At 41.8% G+C, this 21,386-nt stretch overlaps 1 protein-coding gene across 1 annotated transcript; it reads left to right on the top strand.

The window, feature by feature from the left end:
• Window positions 1-462: 462 nt before the first annotated feature.
• PPP6C (protein phosphatase 6 catalytic subunit) lies at window positions 463-14,364 on the top strand. The gene is made up of 7 exons (XM_083485575.1): window positions 463-974; window positions 5,188-5,283; window positions 6,975-7,040; window positions 10,192-10,333; window positions 11,616-11,695; window positions 11,841-12,050; window positions 13,394-14,364. The coding sequence occupies exons 1-7, from the start codon at window positions 900-902 to the stop codon at window positions 13,640-13,642; spliced, it is 918 nt and encodes a 305-aa protein (XP_083341701.1). The 5' UTR covers window positions 463-899; the 3' UTR covers window positions 13,643-14,364.
• The last annotated feature ends 7,022 nt before the right edge of the window (window positions 14,365-21,386 follow it).

Genomic DNA, 21,386 nt, shown 5'->3' with positions numbered 1-21,386 from the left:
CTGGACTCGCAGAGCTCAAGCGATGCTGGATTTCGGAATCTATGTTGGCTCTTATAAGGGATAACTGCCCATATACACCCCAGAGAAAACATGACTGGAACCTGCTCACAACACACATGTAACCCTGTGGATGTTATTACCTGGCGTAAACTGCATTTTATGTACAATATTCATATATGCACACAAACACATACATACTGCAGATCTCATTTAACTAATGAGGCACATTTTTATATAATTGGACTGATGAAATGTGAATCAACCTTTAGATGAATTGGCATGTGTCTCCTGTATTGTGTTCTTGTATTCTGGTTTTTTATAAATATAACAAAGAATTGCTGGGTGGGGGAGGTAAACAAAGGCAAAAGAGCACCGTCTGGCACCCACTTTACATCCCGACCTCCCTGTGGCGTTGAGCTATTGGTTTTGCGGCAGACTACGAATCCCAGAATGCAATGGGGTTGGGATTCACCTCAGAGCGCTGTAGGAGGCAGAAGCCGGTAGTCGTCTTCAATCTTATCGGAAATCAGTCTCCCGACGTCGAGTTTCGAACCTCCAGCGGAAGTGGGTCCCCTCGTTTCCGGCCTGGCTTCCCTCCCGCCGTGGGAGGGGAGGGAGCGAGAGGAAGAGAGAAGGAGGCGTTCTTGCGTCCTCATTACTTTTTGCTTTCGCTTATTTATTTATTTATTTTAAGGGACATTCGCCCTTTTTCATCCGGAGATTCGAGGGAGTGGGTTTCCCGCTTCACCATCAGGAATTGCCGTGTCCTCGCTTCCAGTCCTCTCTCTCTTCTTACCTCGCACCCTCCTCCTCCTCCTCCTCCTCTTCTCTCTCTTTCTCTCTTTTCCCCCTCTTTTCCTACCTCCCACCTTCTCCCCCGAGAAAGCTGCCCTCCCAAAATGGCGCCTTTGGACTTGGACAAGTATGTGGAGATTGCGCGGCTTTGCAAGTACCTGCCCGAGAACGACCTCAAGGTAAGAGGAGGAGGGGAGGTTGGGTCTTAGGAGGGGCAGGGGGCGAGTGGGGACCCCTTCCCCCCTCTCTTTCCACGTAGGGCTCTCGAGTTTCCGCTTTCACGGAAGCCGCCCCAGCGCGTAGCGGCAACACGGGCACCCGCAGAAACGCTTTAATCAGTGGTCCCCCAATTAGCTAATTACTGGGCACCCCTATTTTTTAAAAGCCAAGCCATGGACCCCCTACTTTTGAATCCCTAATAAGCAAATCATTTTAGGGATACTTAAAAATAACCGTAAAATTTGTAATATTACAACAAAAAATGGCAAAGACTTAATTGTGGGGGGGGGAGGAGAGAAATTTAATTTTATTCATGTATAGTACAAGTAAACAAATTATGACATGTCTAGCAGCTATTAAACGTTAATTTTATTTATTTGTTTGCTTGCTTGCTTCCTTGCCGATCATCTGGCTTGGTTGCCCCAGCCACTTGGGGCGGCTCCCAGCAAAACACTAAACCTAAATGTGATGGGAGAAATCATGTCTTTTTTGCCCCCCCCCCCCAAATTTCCTTCCACGTTCAGTTCAATATTGCCCACTTTTATTCTCAAATCTGGTTCAAAATCAAGCCAACTTCTAGATATTTCAAAGCTTTTTCAACTAACTTCTTACTGGTCCAGTCTACATTCTTTGAAAAATGATTGTAATGAATCATCACTAATCACGTCAACAAGTGCATCTTGCTCTTCTGCTGATACAGCTTAGGACTTGCCGATCAGAAGGTCGGTGGTTCAAATCCCCGCTACGGGGTGAGCTCCCGTTGCTCCGTCCCTGCTCCTGCCAACCTAGCAGTTCAAAAGTACGTCAAAGTGCAAGTAGATATATAGGTACAGCTCCGGCAGGAAGGTAAATGGCGTTTCTGTGTGCTGCTCTGGTTCGCGAGAAGCAGCTTAGTCATGCTGGCCACATGACCTGGAAGCTGTACGCCAGATGAGCGCCGCAACCCCAGAGTTGGCTACAACTGGACCTAATGGTCAGGGGTCCCTTTACCTATACTTGTAATGCCTAATAAAGATTTGGCGAAGAAGAAGTAGGTGTACATCACATTCAAAAGGATTCTATAGCCATGAGTTTTCAGGATTTGATACAGAGAAGTAATCTCTGAAGCTAGTCAGAGGTGCTCAGTGGTGTAATATTTGCTTCTGGTATCAATTTTTCGTCAGTAGCCTCCAGAAATGTCTCCAGCGTTGGAATATTAGTGAGGCTACCATCTTCTCAGCTTGCCCATAACCATAATTTTTAAATCATTGCCTCAATCTTATCTTCAACGTAAAAAATATTCACATCGCTACCTTGGAAGCTTGTGTTGAGAGTGTTTATGTGAAACCGTCTGCTAAGTAGTCTACCATACACAACTGCACAAAGTTGTTAAATTGATCACATGGAAATTTTGATTCCGTCAGAAAAAGTCATACTGCATCATGTAATTCAGAGAATCGCTGTAAGTCTGGACCCTTCAAATGAGAGTCTTATATAATCAGACATATCATATATGCTTCATTTCACAGTGTTGTTCAAAAGAGGTACAGTGGTACCTCAGTTTAAGAACAGTCCTGTTTACGAACAATTCGGTTTACAAAACTCCACAAAACCAGAAGTGGTGTCCCGGTTTGCAAACTTTACCTCGGTCTAGGAATGGAATCTGAATGGTGGAAGGGCACCGGCGGCGGGAGGCCTGATTAGGGAAAGTGCGCCTCTGTTTAAGATCGGTTTTGGTTTAAGAACGGACTTCCTGAACGGATTAAGTTTGTACACTGAGATACCACTGTACTGTGTTGATTTCCTTAGCTGCAGACTCACCAAGTACTCATTTGCATATAGCTGGCCCTATAGCATGAGCCTTTCCTGCTTTGGCAATGATTCTTGTCATATCATAAGAAGCTAAGGTTGATTCTCCTGAGTGGTCACACCAGAGTTTTTCCTATGGCTTTTTGCCCCTTCTTCAACTGCAAGTTTGATCTTGAAAAAAATCTATTGGTTTGTTTTTTGTAGTGGTTATGTTTTGTCTCCAAATGGCATTGAAGCGTAGCAGGCGTCATAGTTTCATTAGCCAGAAGATCGTCATCATTGTACTTACGGATGTTTGTTTTTTTCTGTGATTGAGATATGAGATATAACACTAGTAGACGCGCTGACACTAAGCATACTAGGAAGTATCCACAGAATTAACAGTACTAATGGGTGGCACCACCTGATACTCTTTTGTTTCCTGCTCTGTAGTACTCCTTGGTCTTTTCAAAGATCCCATCTTTTATCATGAATTTGTTTTTTACTGGTTGTTTTTCTGTAAAAAATTACCCAAAACATATTGTTACAAAAGCTGGGTGCCACCCACTCTCTGATGAGCTCTTTCTTCCCAGAACACCTGTTCCTGTCACCTCATGCTCAGTTACCTTGGGAACCTTCTGTCTGCCCAGGTCCAAAATACCTCCTAGATGGGCCATCAACACCTTTTGTCTTGTAAATCCCTCTGTCTCAGGTGAGGCCTTGGTTTGGAATGAAGCTTAGCTTGTACTTTTCCACTGGCCTCCAATTTTCCCTTCAGGTAATCAAAATTCTACAATTTATTAATTTCTAGGTTTTGAGGGGGGTTTTCCCCAAATCTATAACAAGAATTCCAGTATGTGTTCTAAAGACCAGGATACTTCAAGCCATTTGAAGTAAAACTCTATGTAGACTGCATTGTAGAAGGCTGCTATTATATTGTATTTATTTATAGAATCTTCTCTTGGGCTGTTTAGTGTATACGACTAATCATAGTGACAGTCTGCTTAACTATTTCCCCTGTTGCACTTCCTAGATGAGACATGAATCCCAAACTCAGAAGGCAAGATTTACTGAAATTCTACCTACATGCAGTGTTAGAGTTCTCTAAACTTAATGGTAGTTGAAAGCAATTATAAGTTATTTTCAGTTAAAAAGGGAAGGGATCCTTTACATTTTTAAAAAAAGATAAGCATGTGATAAGCAAGTTCCTTGGTTTGCACTCTCTCTCCCTCTTCACCCCCTACAATCGTAGGAGCCCTAAGAAACTGTGTCAAAGGTTTTTGCCCAGTCCCAGTTTACTTGCCATCTAGCAACAAGTTTTTCCCTGCCAGCAAGGAAAGCAGAACCTGGATAATCAGTGAAAGGCTTTTCACTGTGCAATTAGCAAGATAAGCGAGTCCCTTGGACCTGCTGGGTGCTGTTCCCGGACCCTTAATTGGGAACTTTAAACTAGTAGGTTGAATTTGAGTGGGGGTGTTGAGCCTTTTAATGGGTAGAATCTTTTTTCTTTATGTATACCTTTGTTGTTGTGTTGACTTTTCTAATATTACTGCTGTTGTTATCAAATTGTCTCAAGTGCATTTATCTATGTTACCTTCAAGTTTAGAGTTCCACCTCCATTCCTGCAACGGCCCTGTGAGGTAGGCTAGGCAGCAATTTAACAATGGGCTCAGAGTTAGACATGAGTGCGGGAGCCAGTTACTTCCGGGTTTTGCCACGTGCGCAGACGCGCAAAATGACATCATGCTCAGAAGCGGCGAATCATGACCCGCGCACATTGTGAACCCTCATTGTGAAGCCATTGTTTTCGAGAGGTCAATTTATGTTTGATCTGCTGTTATCTTCCTTCTGCCACCGATTGAAATTTGACAGTTCTGAGAAAAGTAGATAAAATCTGGGATAACTGGCTCTTTCACAGATCAGAAGTAATTAACAGGAAATAAAATCACAGTTGGATTAACTGCTGAGATGTGTGACCTAATTTCCTAGAGGAAGTAAGAGTTTCCACCAGGTAAACTGGAAGGACAGTTTTGTAGAGGATTTTTATTTACAAACTACAGTTGTCTAGATGATTGGACAGTGTTCTCCAAGCTACTTACATGAGTTTGACCAAACTGAGGGAGGCAGTGGAAGACAGGAGTGCCTGGTGTGCGCTGGTCCATGGGGTCATGAGGTGTCGGACATGACTAAATGATGACAACAACAACACCACCACAGTTGTCTATAGACAGCTGCTTAAAGTTCCTGTGGGTTAGTAACTTCAATGTACATGTTTACAAAGCTGACCCTTTCACAAGTTTCTGGTTTGACATGTTCCTAACCTTGTTAACTGGCTATGTGCCATTGTGATGACCATAATGCAGAGAAATCCTGTATTAATGACCAAAATGCACTCTCTCTTTGTAGCGCTTGTGTGACTACGTCTGTGACCTTCTTCTAGAAGAATCTAATGTGCAGCCAGTGTCTACACCAGTTACAGTCTGCGGTGACATACATGGACAGGTGGAGTTTTATATGGATTGTTCATTTGATGCTATACCCTCCAATAATAAAGGATTGACATTTGCAAACAATCTTTTGCATTGTAAAAGAATGTGCAAGTATTCACTAGGGGGGCATGGAAACAGCAATGCAACATAATATCCCTCCCTTTTTTATACCTTGAAAGAAAATGTTTTTGTTGTCATTTGTTCATAATGATAATACTATACATTCCACAAAATTCAGAAGTGACGGTTGGTTGAGTGTACTCAAGAGCAAAGTGTGTTAATTTTCTGGAAGTAAGCATGATCTATTCATTTCTTTCCCCCTCCAAACAAGTAATCCAGCTTTGCAGAATGGGGACTCATCTGCATAGCTGCAAATGAAATATTTTAAGTGTGTTGCAAAGACATTAGATGGCAATGGGTGAGCTATGGCAAATTCAATATATTTTTCAAAACTTTTTTTTAAAAATGCATTTTCACAGCGTTTTTTTATACGTGTGTAGATTCCACCTGAGTAGACTCCTTGAATCATTTTCTGAATAACCAGGCTACATAGTTTCATTGGTTTTGGTTCTTGGCCTTTAGACTGCAGTTAATTGAACTGCTTAACATTAACAGGAGTATTATCCCTGAAGCCTCTAATACAGAAGTAATTCTGTTCAAAGGTTATAGATATTGTGCCCAGAGGAAGCTTGCAGGATTAAATCAAAGGCTTCCTTTAGATCTGCACTCTTGCAGTAAAACCAATGGTGCTGCTTATGATTTGCATTGCAAGATTTAAAAAATAGAGAAACTTGCAGTGATGCCATGTTACAAAGTTATGGCAGTATCTCGTTGTGGGTGGTGCATTTGCAGTGCTTTAGAAGTGATAGTCTAGGTGTACTTTGCGAGAACTAAATGTTGGTCAAGAGGTTGGGCATGGTAGGGAGAGCATCACTTAGTGATGCGTGGAATACTTATTTCCTCCCAATGCACCATTGAAACCATAAAACAAATATTAACATTAGTTTTTGAAACGAGTACCAAGGCCCATAATTGAACACAGAATATTTATGAGGAATAGTTCAGATGTTGTCTGCCTTGCACTGATTCAGCATCAAACACTTTAGGTAATCCCCAGGATCTAGCTAGTAGTAGCATTTTAGCTGTTTGAATGTGGGATTCTAACACTTGAACATCCCCTAACACACCTATGTCTGTCCAGCCTGTGCATTTTCTTCAGATGCTTTTCAGAGCCACCTGTTTTTTAAAAAACCGAAAGTTCATAACTTTTGGGGCGTTTTAAGTCATTTGGGTTTAACACAGAATGTTTTTTTTTTAAAAAAAATATTTTCAGAGTTTCAAAAAAACAAATTTTTTACACACACACTTGTTTACATTAAACTGTAGTCCATATCAGTACCTTTATGGGGTTCCCTGAACCCCCTGATTTCCCCCCCCCCTTGGCTTCCAAAATTTATCTTCCTTTTTAAACTGCATCTAATTACATTTATCCAAATTATTATACTGTACTTCATTTTTATCCTTTGTCATTTTAAATTACAGGTGCTATATCAATCCTGCTAGAGTTTTTACAATTTTTCCAGTGTTCTTTAATATGCTGTATTCTATAAAGTTATGCCATTCTTTGTTGAATTTGTTATCCTCTTGGTTTATCACAGAATGTTAATGATACAAGCCTTCCCTCCTTTTGTTTTTGTGTTCCAGTTTTATGATTTATGTGAATTGTTCAGAACTGGAGGTCAGGTTCCTGACACAAACTATATATTTATGGTATGTACAAATTAAATTCTAAAAATAACTAGCAGGTTTTTTAATGTAGTACATCCATGACTTGGTAAAGCAGGGGGCTCTGTGTATGTTTTAATTTGGGTCCTGTTTCCTTGCTTGCTGTGTCTTGCCTCTGCTTTTTTCTCTCTTTACCATCTCAGAAAATAAAAATCTAATTAATGAAGGCTTGGATTGAAGTGTTTGATTGCTCACATTCCTAAAATTTCAAACCTTTGCTCAGCGCTGTACAAAACTGGTAGAAGTAGAAAATGGTTCAAATTCTTTTCAGGGCAATGAGGAAGAGATTTGTTTGTTTGTGAGGGGGTATCTTATTATTATTGATGCAACTTTCATTATTGTGGGAATTCCTACTTTGCATGAATCAGTTACTTGAGATAGGTGAGGTTCTGAATCTGAACAGAACATTTGAAATGTATTTTATATGAGTAGAAGGGCAGAGGTTGTGGTTTTCTGCAAGTACAGTTTTTAACAGTCACGATCCTAGAACTTGCGAGGGGCCATAGCTCAGTGTTAGAGCACATGCTTAATACATCAAAGGTCCTGCATCAGAATTAAAATTTGCTCATGCCACACAGATCTTTTTTATTGATAAGAAATATATTGGAAAACAAAAAGAAATAACTCCCAGCAGTGCCAGGTTTATAACATAGAACACAACTACTTTATAATATCACAGGATATCCAGAAAGTATAAAACAACACAGCTACATAAGAACATGAATCATTCCCAAAATATAATTATAAACGAGCCTCGTAGTACCTTAAGTATGTATACAGACTCCTCGGTATGAGCTTTCTTTTGCTGTGGAATCTTATTTATATTAGGCCTAATTTGAGGCACACTCATCTTATCAGCAGTGTGGTGTAGTGGTTAAGAGTGTTAGACTTGTAATCAGGTGTCCGTCTCCGCTCCTCCACATGCGGTTTCTGGGTGACCTTGGGCTAGTCTTACTTCTTTGGAGTCTCTCAGTCTCACAGAGTGTTTGTTGTGGAGAAGGAAGGGAAAGGAGAATGTTAGCCTCTTTGAGACTCCACTTCGGGTAGTAATAACGCGAGATATGAAATCCAAACTCTTCTTCTTAACAGCACAGAGAATCCTTTCTCTTTTATGATCTTTCGTATTTGTCAGAGTTGAAAATCCCTGTTCCCAACAATATGTCAAGGAGAACTGTAAAAGAATAAATAAAAAAATTCCTTCCATTAGCACCTTAAAGACCAACTAAGTTAGTTCTTGGTATGAGCTTTCGTGTGCATGCACACTTCTTCAGATACACACGAAATGCACACGAAAGCTCACACCAAGAACTAACTTAGTTGGTCTTCAAGGTGCTACTGGAAGGAATTTTTTTATTTTGACTATGGCAGACCAACACGGCTACCTATCTGTAACTGTAAAAGAATAGTCAATACTATTCTCCAGTACAATTATGGATCTCAGTTAGGATTGTCCTCAGTATCACTTGATGCTCTTGCTTTGAAAAGATATCTTTCCATATCCTGCAACTAAAATAAAATATTTTCCTACTATACTATGCTGCACAACACTGAAATGTTTAGGTGTTTCTTTGATTGTCCTTTAGTCTACCTAAAGGTAGAGTACACCCTTTGAGAACTACTGTCCTAGATTCAATCATTGTCATCCCCTGTTATCATTCATTATTTAAATCCATTGCCCACCCTTCACCAGCAGGTCCCAGGACAGCAAGTTAAAATTCAGAATTAAAAACAGTTAAAGCAGATTGGCGTCACAGAAATAGAACAAGTCCCAAAAATGCACATTTCAGATGTCAAACACCAAGGTAAAGAAGTGTTCAGCACTCACTGAAAACTGTATGGTGAAGCAGCCAAATGCATTTCTCTGCAGAATAGGCCTGGGTGATTTTGTGATAGATAGTTGAAAACCAGTTTGATGACAACTGGTTCAAAATATTTGCCCGGATGATAAACCTTATGAAGCCAAGCCAGAATGCTTTTGTCCGTTGTTCTGACGGATTAGCTCTCCCCTGCCTCCTGCAGGGGGCAGCAAACCACAGAGCAGCCGTAGACTGGGAACTTCCTCTGGCGTCACTGCCATAAATTTTGCTTCTAGGCAGGCTGGCAGGTGCTGGGATCGGCATTCTGCCATGGGGTTATTCAGAGTTTAGAAAATAAATAAATAAACCTTGCACCACTTAAGCCTCTTCTTTCCCAAGTTTCCTGCTACAGTGGTACCTCGGGTTACATACACTTCAGGTTACATACACTTCAGGTTACAGACTCCGCTAACCCAGAAATAGGGCTTCAGGTTAAGAACTTTGCTTCAGGATGAGAACAGAAATTGTGCTCCGGCGGCGTGGCAGCAGCAAGAGGCCCCATTAGCTAAAGTGGTGCTTCAGTTTAAGAACAGTTTCAGGTTAAGTACGGACCTCCGGAACGAATTATGTACTTAACCTTAGGTACTACTGTATTTTTCTTTTTCCACACGCCACCCGTGTGTGTCTGCTTTCCCTTTCTCTTTCTCTGTGTGCTTGCATGTGTCTCCCCCCCCCTTGTTCTGCCTGCCTGCGTGTGCCTTCAAGGAAGCCCCTACGCCCCACATGAGCTGAAGTGGTATGGCTCATCTGTAGGGCTGGGCAAGGTATCTCAGCTGCTTCTTCCTTGCCTAAGGTGGGAAGAAGCAGCCAAGATACATTTCAGATATTATGATATATTATTATATCGCAGTATTTAGCTGCTGATGCATCACAATGCTGAAAACCAGATATTGCTCAGCCCTATTGGGGAGGAAATTCCACAACTTGGGGGCTGCCGCAGTTAAAAAAAAGTACCTGGTCTACTGACTCCTCTGAAGGGGATTGCTTGTTTTTATAATAGTATGTAAGCTGTTTTACTATCCCTCCTTTTCTTTTTTCTTTAATTGTATAATTATGTGTTGTGCCCTGGGACCTTAAAGGCAAAGTGCAGATAAACAGTCTTATAAATAAATAAGCAAGCAAGCAAGCAGGCATACATATACTTCTGGAAGCAGAGGCTAGCAGCCCAGTCCTATGCATATTTAGTCTGATACAAGTGCCTCAGAGTTCAAGCGCTTGTAACATTGCAGCCTGAGTGTCTCATGTCATGCAGTATAGTAAAACGGTGTTTAACTTTTCAGGGTGACTTTGTAGACCGAGGCTATTATAGCCTTGAGACGTTTACCTATCTTCTTGCCCTAAAAGCAAAATGGCCTGATCGCATCACACTTTTACGTGGGAATCATGAGAGCAGACAGATAACTCAAGTGTATGGATTTTATGGTAAGTTCTCTTCCTACCCTACCTTCAGTTTCATAGTTATAATCAACATAAACGCGTGATGAGTTGGCTTGTCCTCTTAGAAGCTGTAGAAGAAGGGTGCTGAGCCTCTGGCTCAGGGGCCAGATGTGGCCTCCAAGCCTCTTATGTTTGGACCTTAAGACTCACCCCGGGCCATCCAGCTCACCTTCCCTTCTTCACATCCTTATTGAGCCTTCTTGCCTGTCCTTTAACACTAACAATAACTCTTGCTTGTCTGGATGGAGGATAGAGAGGGGTGTGTTAATGTGTTCAGAAACTAGCCTCCTGTACAAAAGTAAACAAACGAACAACTCTAATTGCTCCACCTTCTTTTGCCTCTGATTCCACCCATCACTGGCTGTGGCTCCTGCAACTTTGCCAGACGTGAATGTGATCCTTGGGCTGAAAAAGTCCCTAGCCCTTCCTGTAGAGTTTCGAACATTTTTAGAAGGATTGTGAACAAGGGGTTTGTTGTTAAAACAAGCATAAGCTTCTGCTTTATAATGTAGGAAGCTGTCCTTAGAATCTTAGAGTGATGCGTAGTGCTAAGATCTAGAAATAGAGATTCTGTGTTAATTTTCCTCACAATATATTTTGAAGTGCACCAAAGAATCCTGGGAACTGTTGTTTGTTGAGGCTGCTAGGAATTGCTTTTCTGAGGAGTGAACTATAGTTCCCAGGATTCTGGCGGGGACACGACGGAATGAACAGTGCTTTAAAAATATGTTGTAATATGGACAACTGATTGGACCTGTATCTGCAACTGTGTGTGAAGGAAGAATATGGCTTAATTAGATTTGTCTAATGGAGTATTGGACTCAAAATGGAGCAGGTTGTTTGTGGGCACGCTGAGTGATGCTGGGCATGCAATTATATTTAATTTACTTTTTGAAAAAGACATATCTGTCAAAGTCTCACAATTGATGTAAAAATCATGTTCATCTGCTCATTGAGCATTTCTTTCTTCATGATAGATTTAAATGATTACACATTTTTTCAAGTTATTCAAGAAATGTGAACCAGTTAGGATAAAACTTTTTAAGTAGTTAAATCTGTTTTATAAGGTGGTTGTGATTATAATGAATTTTGGATGCAACCCAAATTAAATGAGTGATTAGGTGAACAGATAATGCTGAGTTTTCAGTCAACATGGGAGCTCCTATCTCCGCTGTTGTTCCTACAACCCGTCTAGTTTAGTCTGAGAAATTATGTTGACTAAAACATTATTCTCTTCACCTCTTTCCCCTGCTTCTTTCTCCAATAGATGAATGCCAAACCAAATATGGTAATGCTAATGCCTGGAGATACTGCACCAAAGTTTTTGACATGCTCACAGTAGCAGCGGTAAGGGTTTCTTTTAAGTGAATAACAAGTGACTTTCTGTCTCTGTTTCTCTAATTATACATTTACCAAAGGTTTTTTTTTTTTAAAAAAATTCAGGATTGTGGTCCTAATAACATCTTCGCCTTCTGTCTTTTTCCCCTTCAAGTTAATAGATGAGCAAATCCTCTGTGTGCATGGGGGCCTGTCTCCAGACATAAAAACACTGGACCAGATTCGGACTATCGAGCGCAACCAAGAGATCCCACACAAAGGAGCTTTTTGTGACCTTGTTTGGTCTGACCCAGAAGATGTGGATACCTGGGCCATAAGTCCCCGAGGTGCAGGCTGGCTGTTTGGGGCAAAAGTCACAAATGAGGTAAGAAAACCCAGTTTCCCAACCATGTCTCTGGCAGTGACTCTGGCCTGCAATCAGAAAGTATTGCCTGAGAAAGAGAAATGATGGGGAGTTTAAGACTGTGTTTGCCTCAGAAAACAGGTTTGCGTTTTGGGAACAGTTTCATTTTATGATTCTGTTTTTGCTTCACACAACTGTTGCATTTGATATCCTATTACTTGCACGAGGCAAGTTAAGACTGGGTGTGCCCATTCCATCTTATTCACGTTGCTGGGGGTACAAGTGCTAATAGTACTATTATTTTTATTATATCCCACCTGTTCTCCAAAGAGGTCAAGGTTACTAACATATGTGGTTCTCCCCCTCCTGATTTAATCCCCACCACAGCCCTATAAAGGGATGTGGGTGGTGCTGTGAGTTAAACCACAGAGCCTAGGACTTGCCGATCAGAAGGTCAGCAGTTCAAATCCCCGTGACGGGGTGAGCTCCCGTTGCTCAGTCCCTGCTCCTGCCAACCTAGCAGTTCGAAAGCACGTCAGAGTGCAAGTAGATAAATAGGTACCACTCCGGTGGGAAGGTAATCTGCATTTCTGTGCGCTGCTCCGATTCACCAGAAGTGGCTTAGTCATGCTGGCCACATGACCCGGAAGCTGTACACTGGCTCCCTCGGCCAGTAAAGCAAGATGAGCACTGCAACCCCAGAGTCAGCCACGACTGGACCTAATGGTCAGGGGTCCCTTTACCCTTTACCTTTACAGCCCTATGAAGTAGGTTAAGGTGAGAGGCTGAGACCCACCCAAAGGCACCCAGTGAGCTTCATGGCTGAGTGGATATTCAAACTCCCATCTTCTAGGTTCTTTTCCAACACACTGCTATATAGTATAAATCTTGTGCTTGGGGATATTTTATTGGAAAATACAACACTGGTGTAGGATGTCTGGATACAGTAATCAAAATGGTTGCACTTCATGTTACTTCATATTGAAAGTGCCTTAGTGCTGTGTCACTGCTGCCTAGTTTGGTTAACATATTCTTAAAGATTGCATTCGGCTTTCAGGATCACATTTTAAAAGCATCAACTCTTAAGGAGAAACTGAGAGTTTAAGGGGAGAGAACAAGAGAGTATTTGAAAGGAGACTTTAGTATGAGAGAAAGAACATCGCTGCCTCCTGCTCTGTGTCTTTGTGCTGGGCTTCTGAAGTGTTGCCATGGCTCCTTGTCAGTGGAATAGAATGCGTGTGCGTCCGTGCATGTGTGTGTGTGTGTGTGTGTGTGTGTGCGTGCGCGCGCGCGCACTACCTCCAACATTTTTACTGTAAATATTTTCCTTAACTTCCTTCCTTATTTTTTTGTTTACACCTTAGTTTGTCCATATCAACAACTTAAAGCTCATCTGCCGAGCCCACCAGCTGGTGCACGAAGGTTATAAATTTATGTTTGATGAGAAGTTGGTCACAGTGTGGTCTGCTCCGAACTACTGCTATCGCTGTGGAAATATTGCCTCAATCATGGTATTTAAAGATGTAAATACAAGGGAACCAAAGCTCTTCCGTGCAGTTCCAGACTCAGAACGTGTGATCCCCCCAAGAACAACCACACCGTATTTCCTCTGAGATGTGGCTTTGCCCTTTTCTTTTGTGACATACCCTTTTAGCACTTTGCTGCTGAAATGCTGCCTCTTGCCTTTTATATACTTAAATTATCTAAATGTGTTGTATATTGTCAATAGGGGTGCATATTTAAATCTCTCTCCCTCCTCTTATCCCTACCTTACCTTTCTTGCCAGCTTTTGAAACGTCTCTGAGCACCCGCCTACCTACCTACCTGTTTTGTAGTACTTGTGATTTTATTTTTAGTTCACTTCTTTTTTTCCAAAAAACATAGGAACATAAATTTTCCCTTTAATGAAATAAATCTGAACAGCAAAACATCAGAACTAGTCTGATCTTTCATTCAGGGGGTTGACTTTGGGGAGGCTATTGTTTTTAATAAGCTCTTTAAAAATTTCAGCAGCAAAGTTGTATTTGGTGTGCATGATGGGACTCTCCGAGCCCTGCTAGTGAGTACATTTCCAAGATGTAAAAAGAATGTCCTGGTTTATATTTTGCTTTGTCAGCATAAATAAATGGTGTTAATGGCTGCCCCTGATCTCCCTGCACCCGTTGCTTTATTTTTTTAGGATTTAAACTAAAATGCAAAACCTCGTACAGGTAATCAAATTTGTACAACGAAATAATTGTTCTGATTTTTCTCAGATACTTTGTCTTTTTAATAAAGTCATAACTCAGTCTCTAGGTTAAGCATTCAAAATAAAGCCCTACATTGTTGATGTGAATTCATGTCTTTTCATTCTCCCCACCCTCTTTTCACAAAGAAATTTCATATGTGTGGTTATGGTTTGATTGGTAGAATGTTTGGATTCTGCTAATACAGGACTTCCTTTTCCTTAGCTAAATTTCCACATAGCAGCCCCTGATTTTCAGGTGTGTCAGAGCCATCAGTTGTACAAGGAAGTAAACAACTTTTAATAAGAAAAAGTGATACCTAGGCATTTGTGTCCCTGGATGTTTTAAATTATATGGCCCACAGAAGGATCTGACTTGGTTGCTTAATATGTACAGTAGTAATATTATGCAACCAAGTCAGACCCTTCTGTGGGCCATATAATTTAAAACATTTAGGGGTTATAAAGCTGTAAGTTGTGATATAGTTGAATGAGTTGAACTGCTGAAAGGCAATGAGACTTGCACCATGCATGCTTAATACAAGCATTAGATGCATTAATCTCAGTTCACCTGTCCCATCTAAATGCAGGGCCCTCTTGTCACCTGATGTAAATTACAGCTTTGGAGTGTGGCTAGTACTGTTATCTAGTACATAAACTGTCCCCTTGACACTGCCTTTTAATCAGGTATTTCTGATACACTGAAATGTTTGCTTCCAGGCACCAGAATACAACTGGGTTGCTTTCATTTGGAGAGCTTGTCTAAAACATTTGGTAGAAATACTTGTATGCCGGAGTTTGCTTTTGTTTCAATCGTGTGCTTTTTGCTCTCACTGGAGAATGCCCACACTTTCGATTTCCAAGTTCCTCCTTGTTAATAGCCCTTTCTGGTATCACATCAGTAGATGTTCAAATTCAACCAAGATACAAATATTCAAGCACAAAGTATAAATATTCACTTTATATCGCTTTTACAAATCTTTTTCAAATGACGAAAGTTACCTTAGCTACACCAAATCCACTAATTCTACAAATGTGGTCAAGCTGTTTTTGCGGATGGACCCACTCCTCTCTCACAAGTCGGTCTTTATGGTTGCCTTGACCACTGCTTCCTATTTATGTGTGTGACCTTTTGCTTCTCTGCTGTACTTCGCAGCTTGCCTCTCATCAACACTGATGAGCTAATAGCTGTGGAAAATATCTATGACTTCCGCTTAAGTGAACAATTTGGTATATGAGACAGTGATGAGATATTGATCCTGGTAACAAGGATGCATGGCTATGTGCTTACAGGACCTATGCATAGCTTCTTCTTTTTTTTTTTTTTAAATTAAATTAAATTTCTTTTTTCTCATTACAAATGTACTTATAACATACAGTTTACATAATGTCCCTCCCTCCCTTTGGACTTCCCCCAACTTCTATTTCTGATTTATTATCCTCATTATTGTATTCTGCTATTTTCTACAAATATCATATTTTTCCTTTTATTACATTATTTGTTCCCTATCCATAAAATTGTGAACGTTTATTTAAGTCCTACCATCAAGTCAATATTCTTTCTTTGTTTCTGCAAATATAAAGGGTTCCCACTCTTTTTCAAAATCCTTATTGTCCTTTTCCCGAAGTCTGTCTGTCAGCTTTGCCAACTCCACATAATATACGTGGCTTCTTAATAGTAGAGCCCTGCTCTGCATTGTGGACTGCTGCTTTAATCTTATTCCCTGTGTCAATATATTTTAAAATTTATTTAAAAGCCTTTCGTTAACTGCTAAATATTTACACATCTCTTTAAGTGGTATACAAAAATACAACAATAAAACAGTATCCTGAAAACAGATGTATCCAAAGTTAGCTCTCTTAATCAATGTGGGTTCCTTAATTTCAATACGTCTTAGAATCATAAAATTGTAGAATCAGAATAGAAGGGACCCTGACGGTCATCTAGTCCAACTCTCTGCAATGCAGGAATCTCCGCTGGATTATACTTGGCAGATCACCATCCAAACGCTTAGAAACCTTTAAGGAAGGAGAGTTCACCACTTCTCATGGGAGTCTGTTCCACTGTTCATTAGCTCTTACTCTCAGAAAGTTCTTCCTGATGTTCAGTTGAAATCTCCTTTCTTGCAACTTGAATCCATTGGTTCATGCCCTAGACACAAGCAGGATAAAACAAGCTTCCTCTATATGACAGTCCTTCAGCTATTTGAAGATGGCCATTATATCTCCTCTCAGTTTCCTCTTTACCAGGCAAAACATACCCAATTCTCTCATCTATTCCTCATAAGGTTTGGTTCATCGTCCTCTGCACACGCTCAGATTGTTAATATCCTTTTTTAATTGTGGTTCCCAGAACTGGTCACAGTACTGCAGGTGTGGTCTGATTTCTGTTGATTGGGACCCTACTGTTGATGCAGCCTAGAATCGCATTAGCTTGATTTGCTGCTGCATCACACTGCTGACTCATGTTAAACTTGTGGTCTACTAAGACCCCTAGATCCTATTCACAGATACTGCTAGTAAGCCAGGCGTCCTCCATCTTATATTTGTGCAGTTGGTTCTTCCTGCCTAAGTTTAGAACCTTACATTTGTTCCTATTGAAACTGATTTGTTAATTTGGGCCCAGTTCTCCAGTCTGTTAAGGTTGTTTATAGTCATACCTCGGGTTGCGAACGTGATCCGTGCGGGAGGCGTGTTTGCAACCCACAGCACCGCATCTGCGAGTGATGTGCTTCTGCGCATGCACGTGATGTCATTTTGCGCTTCTGCGCGAGCGCCGAGACCTGGAAGTAACCCGTTCCGGTACTTTTGGGTTTGACGTGGTTAGCAACCTGAAAATGCGCAACCCGCAGCATTTGTAACCCGAGGTATGACAGTAACGATGTTGAAAAAGAATGGACCCAGGACAGAACCCTGCAGTACCCCATTTAACATTTATTTCCAGGATGATGAGGAAATGTCAGTGAGCATTCTTTGGTTTCCATCAATCAAACAGCTACAAATACACCTAACAGTTACCTTGTACAGTCCACATTTTACCAGCTTCACAAGAATATCATGGGGGACTTTGTCAAAACACTTACTGAAATCAAGATAAACTATGTTCACAACATCCCCATGAACCACCAAGCTTATAACTACAGTGGACCCTCCAGATACGAATTAAATTTGATTAGGGGTCCGTCCGCAACCCGAAAAGTCTGTAGGCAGAGGCACCGCTTCTGCACGCAGCATGATTGAGTGCTTCTGCACACGTGCGGCATGCAGAGCGCTTCTGCGCATGTGCGCGGGGTGAAACCCGGAAGTATACACTTCCAGTTTTGCCATGTTCGTAACCCGAAAATTACGTATCCAGAGCGGTACGGAACTAGAGGGTCGACTGTATATATATAAAACAGATTTGTATCGCATGAGTTGTTTTGAGAAACTCATGCTGGGTCTTAGTAATCACAGCACCCTTTTCTAGGTGCTCACAGATTGACCATACAGTCATACCTCCACGAACGTCCACCCCCTCGATCATCCATTTCAGCGGACATCTGAGGCAAACCCAGAAGTACCGGAACGGGTTACTTCTGGGTTTGCCGCTTTGCGCATGTGCAGAAGCGCTAAACCGATACACACTCAGAGCGACGCTGTCAAGTGTCTCTTGTTGAGCGTCCGGGGCTCCGGAATGGATCCTGGACACTTGATGAGGTACCACTAATTATCTCTTGTAGGACCTTTCCTGTTATTGACGTCAAGCTGACCGGTTGGCAGTTACAGTACCTGGGGCTTATTTCTCCCCCTTTTTGAAGAAGATTGAGACAACATTTGCCCTCTAGTCTGCAGGGACCTCACCTGTTGTCCAAGAGTTCTCAAAGATTATAGACCAGGGGTCAGCAACCTTTTTCAGCCATGGGCCGGTCCAGCATCCCTCAGACCATGTGGTGGGCTGGACTATATGGGGGGGGGGAAATGAACGGATTCCTATGCCCCACAAATAACCCAGAGATTTAAATAAAAGGACACATTCTAATATTGTAAAAACACCAGGCAGGCCCCACAAATAACCCAGAGATGCATTTTAAATAAAAGGACACATTCTACTCATGTAAAAACACGCTGATTCCCGGACTGTCCATGGGCCAGATTGAGAAGGCGATTGGTTCGCATCTGGCCCCCAGGCCCCTGTTATAGACACTGAGATTACATCCACAAGCTCTCTTAGTACCCTTGGATGCAGCTCCTCAAACCCTGAAGATCGGAATTCATTTAAATTAGGTGTTCCCTTACCACATTTCCTCCTATATTGGGCTGCAGCTCTCTCCTTGCATTGTTTATTTTTTTTATCACCAGGTTGGGCACTGTTTTCCTTTTGGGTGGTGAAGATGGAGGCAAAGTAAGTGTTGAGTAGTTCCACCTTCTCTCTGTCACCCAAAGAATTTTCCATCTCCACGCAATGGTCCTACTACTTGCTGCTTCTACTTAGTTGGATATAAACAGTATTATGAAAACAGAAATTTAGTAATAAGAGAGAGCTTGTCGTTCAAGGAAAGCCTGTGCAGATAGAATATAGAATAAAATATGTTGGCGTTTGTGGTAGGTTGGAGTACTTTCTGGGGCTTTCTGAATTGAAGTCAATTACTAACTTCCATTTTCACTTGTACAATACTGCAAATGATTTATGTTGCTGTATATCTGCTGTGACGCTTGTAATGTCCTTTATAATTGTGGTGTTCGTACGGAGCCCCCGGTCATCTCACGGACTGTTGACCCGTACGCTACTAATCCGCTGCCACCAACCAGGTCCTCCCTGGTAAATCACTTAGTCTGAGTCAGGTTCTTAAGTTAACAAAGAAGAGTGTAGTTTATTGCAAACACAAATAAGCTTTAACTGCATTCAAACGTTGTTACTCTTTACCTTCTTAGTCTTATTTTATCCTGTCTCTAACTCTTCTACCTCCCCTCACACAAGAACCAACTGCACTAACTGTCTCTCTATTTCCAACTGTCTGCCAACTGCTTTCCCAACCAACCAAAACTAACCCAAACCTCAGGCTGAGCCCTTTTATAAGCAGGTAGGCTCCGCCTCTGGCTTTTCTATTGGTCTACCTGTTAACCCTCTCTCTCTCTATACAGACATTTTCAAACAAACGGGCAAAGCCACAATAATAATTTTTAAAATTGTAGCTACCGAGTTATTGTCATTAGGATCCTATGGACAACCCAGTTTGAAGCAGCTGTTTTCTCAAAATCTTCACAGTGTAAATGTGTGTGGGTGTACACAAGAAACTGTAATTACAGTACATAATGACTAATGTGTGTTTTTTTTAATAGGGAGGTTTTGCACAATACTTATTTATGATAATTTAAGTATTTTATTGCTGTTTTGTTGATTGTTTTAAAGGTGTGGGGTGGAATCTGAGATTGTACTTTAATGGAAGCCTACAGCTTCTTAATATTTTTTGGATATTGCAATCTATGCCCACTAAGCAGCATATTGAGAGCACTCTTGTTCAAGACCTGAATATTTCTTTTGAAAAACACAGTGGAAATGGATATTGCCCTCACACTGCTTACAAAAAATATATGCCTTAATTCTCCCCCATTCTGAAACATAACTATGGACTAGCAATGTTTGCTCTTCTTCCTGTGGATTATTTTTAAAGAGTGTGCACACACACAGATGCAGTAATACCTGCCCATGCTCCAAGAATGGAAAAATATAGCGGAGGAGTGATTAAGATGGGAAGTATTCCCAAACAGCATGAATATATTCTGTCAAGCTCTTGCTACTGGTGTGGATGCCAAATGGAAGAATAGCAATGAATATGAATATGAATGACTTAGAAACTGGAATGTGAGGACACTAGTGTCCCAGTCACCTGCACACAAAAATAGGATCCAAACAATCCATTTGTGCAATAACTCCCCTTGTATGGAAGCAACCATAACCTGGCATTTGTTGTAAATAATTTGCCAAGCTTGATTATATATTTTTTTTAATGTAGATGTACACTGAGTGATTTGAGAGACTGAAGTGTAACAGTACAGTCATACCTCAAGTTACAGACGCTTCAGGTTGTGCGTTTTCAGGTTACGGACGTGCCAAACCCCGGAAGTACCGGAATGGGTTACATCCAGATTTTGGCGCTCACCCATGCGCAGGAACACTAAATCACACTTTGTGCATAAGCGCCAAATCGCAACCTGCGCGTGCACAGATGTGGTGCTGCGGGTTGTGAACATGCCTCCTGCACGGATCAAGTTCGCCACCCGAGCGTCCACTGTACTTATTTTGCAGGCCCCTTGAAATGAAACTGGCTTGACCAGCTTCCTAGACCTGCAGTGATTCCCCTGCCTCCCACCCTCCCCTGCCTCCTGCCTAGGGATTTGCAATATGATGCATTGAAAACAAAGCAGACTGGCTGGATTTATTTTTTAAAATGAAGCTGATTGGAGAGAAATTGAAACAAGCAAAATGTGAAATGAATTGAAGTTGAATTGGACCGAGATAAATTGACCTGGGTGTTGGCCATTTTGAAAAGGGCCAAAGTTCAACAGAGAAACCGGAGTGAATTGAGGTGAAAGTGAATCAAGTTCTCGCAGCTGTTTATATTAAGAGATTAGGCAGATTAACAAAACCGCATTGTGGCATATGAATTGAGGCCGCGGACACGCATATGCACCTTTTAATTCGAATCCCAAATCGAAGTGGCACCGAAGGGAAGGGGGCATAGCTGACAACTTTCGGATTTGAAAATAAGGGATCAGTAGCTTCACCTGTCCCGGGGACAGTCTACAGGATATCGAACAATCCGGGATAGCACCGGGAAACGGCGCTGGAATAAGGGAATTTTCCGCAAAAAAAGGGAAGGTGGACAGCTATGGGAGGGGGCGAGAGCGATAAAAAAGCTGCTCCGAGCAGGGAAGGTGGTTGCGTTTTGAGACCACGTGGGTAGGACCGGCTCGAGGCGGAGTGACGCAGAGCGAACGGGAGCTTCGCCTCTTCGCTCTTTCTCGCCCTCCGCCCTCGCCGCAGGCCAGGCCCCGCCCAGGGGGTGTGTTGGCCGCGCCTGTCAGTCGGCCCCGCCCTCGCCCTGGCAGGCGGGCGGGCGGGGTTTCCTTTTCCGAGCAGTGCTGTCCTGAGG

This window comes from Podarcis liolepis, assembly GCF_965112155.1.
Source record: "Podarcis liolepis genome assembly, chromosome: Z".
Lineage (NCBI taxonomy): Eukaryota > Metazoa > Chordata > Lepidosauria > Squamata > Lacertidae > Podarcis > Podarcis liolepis.
Note: the sequence above shows the minus strand (reverse complement) of the source record. Positions and strands in the feature narration are given on the sequence as shown.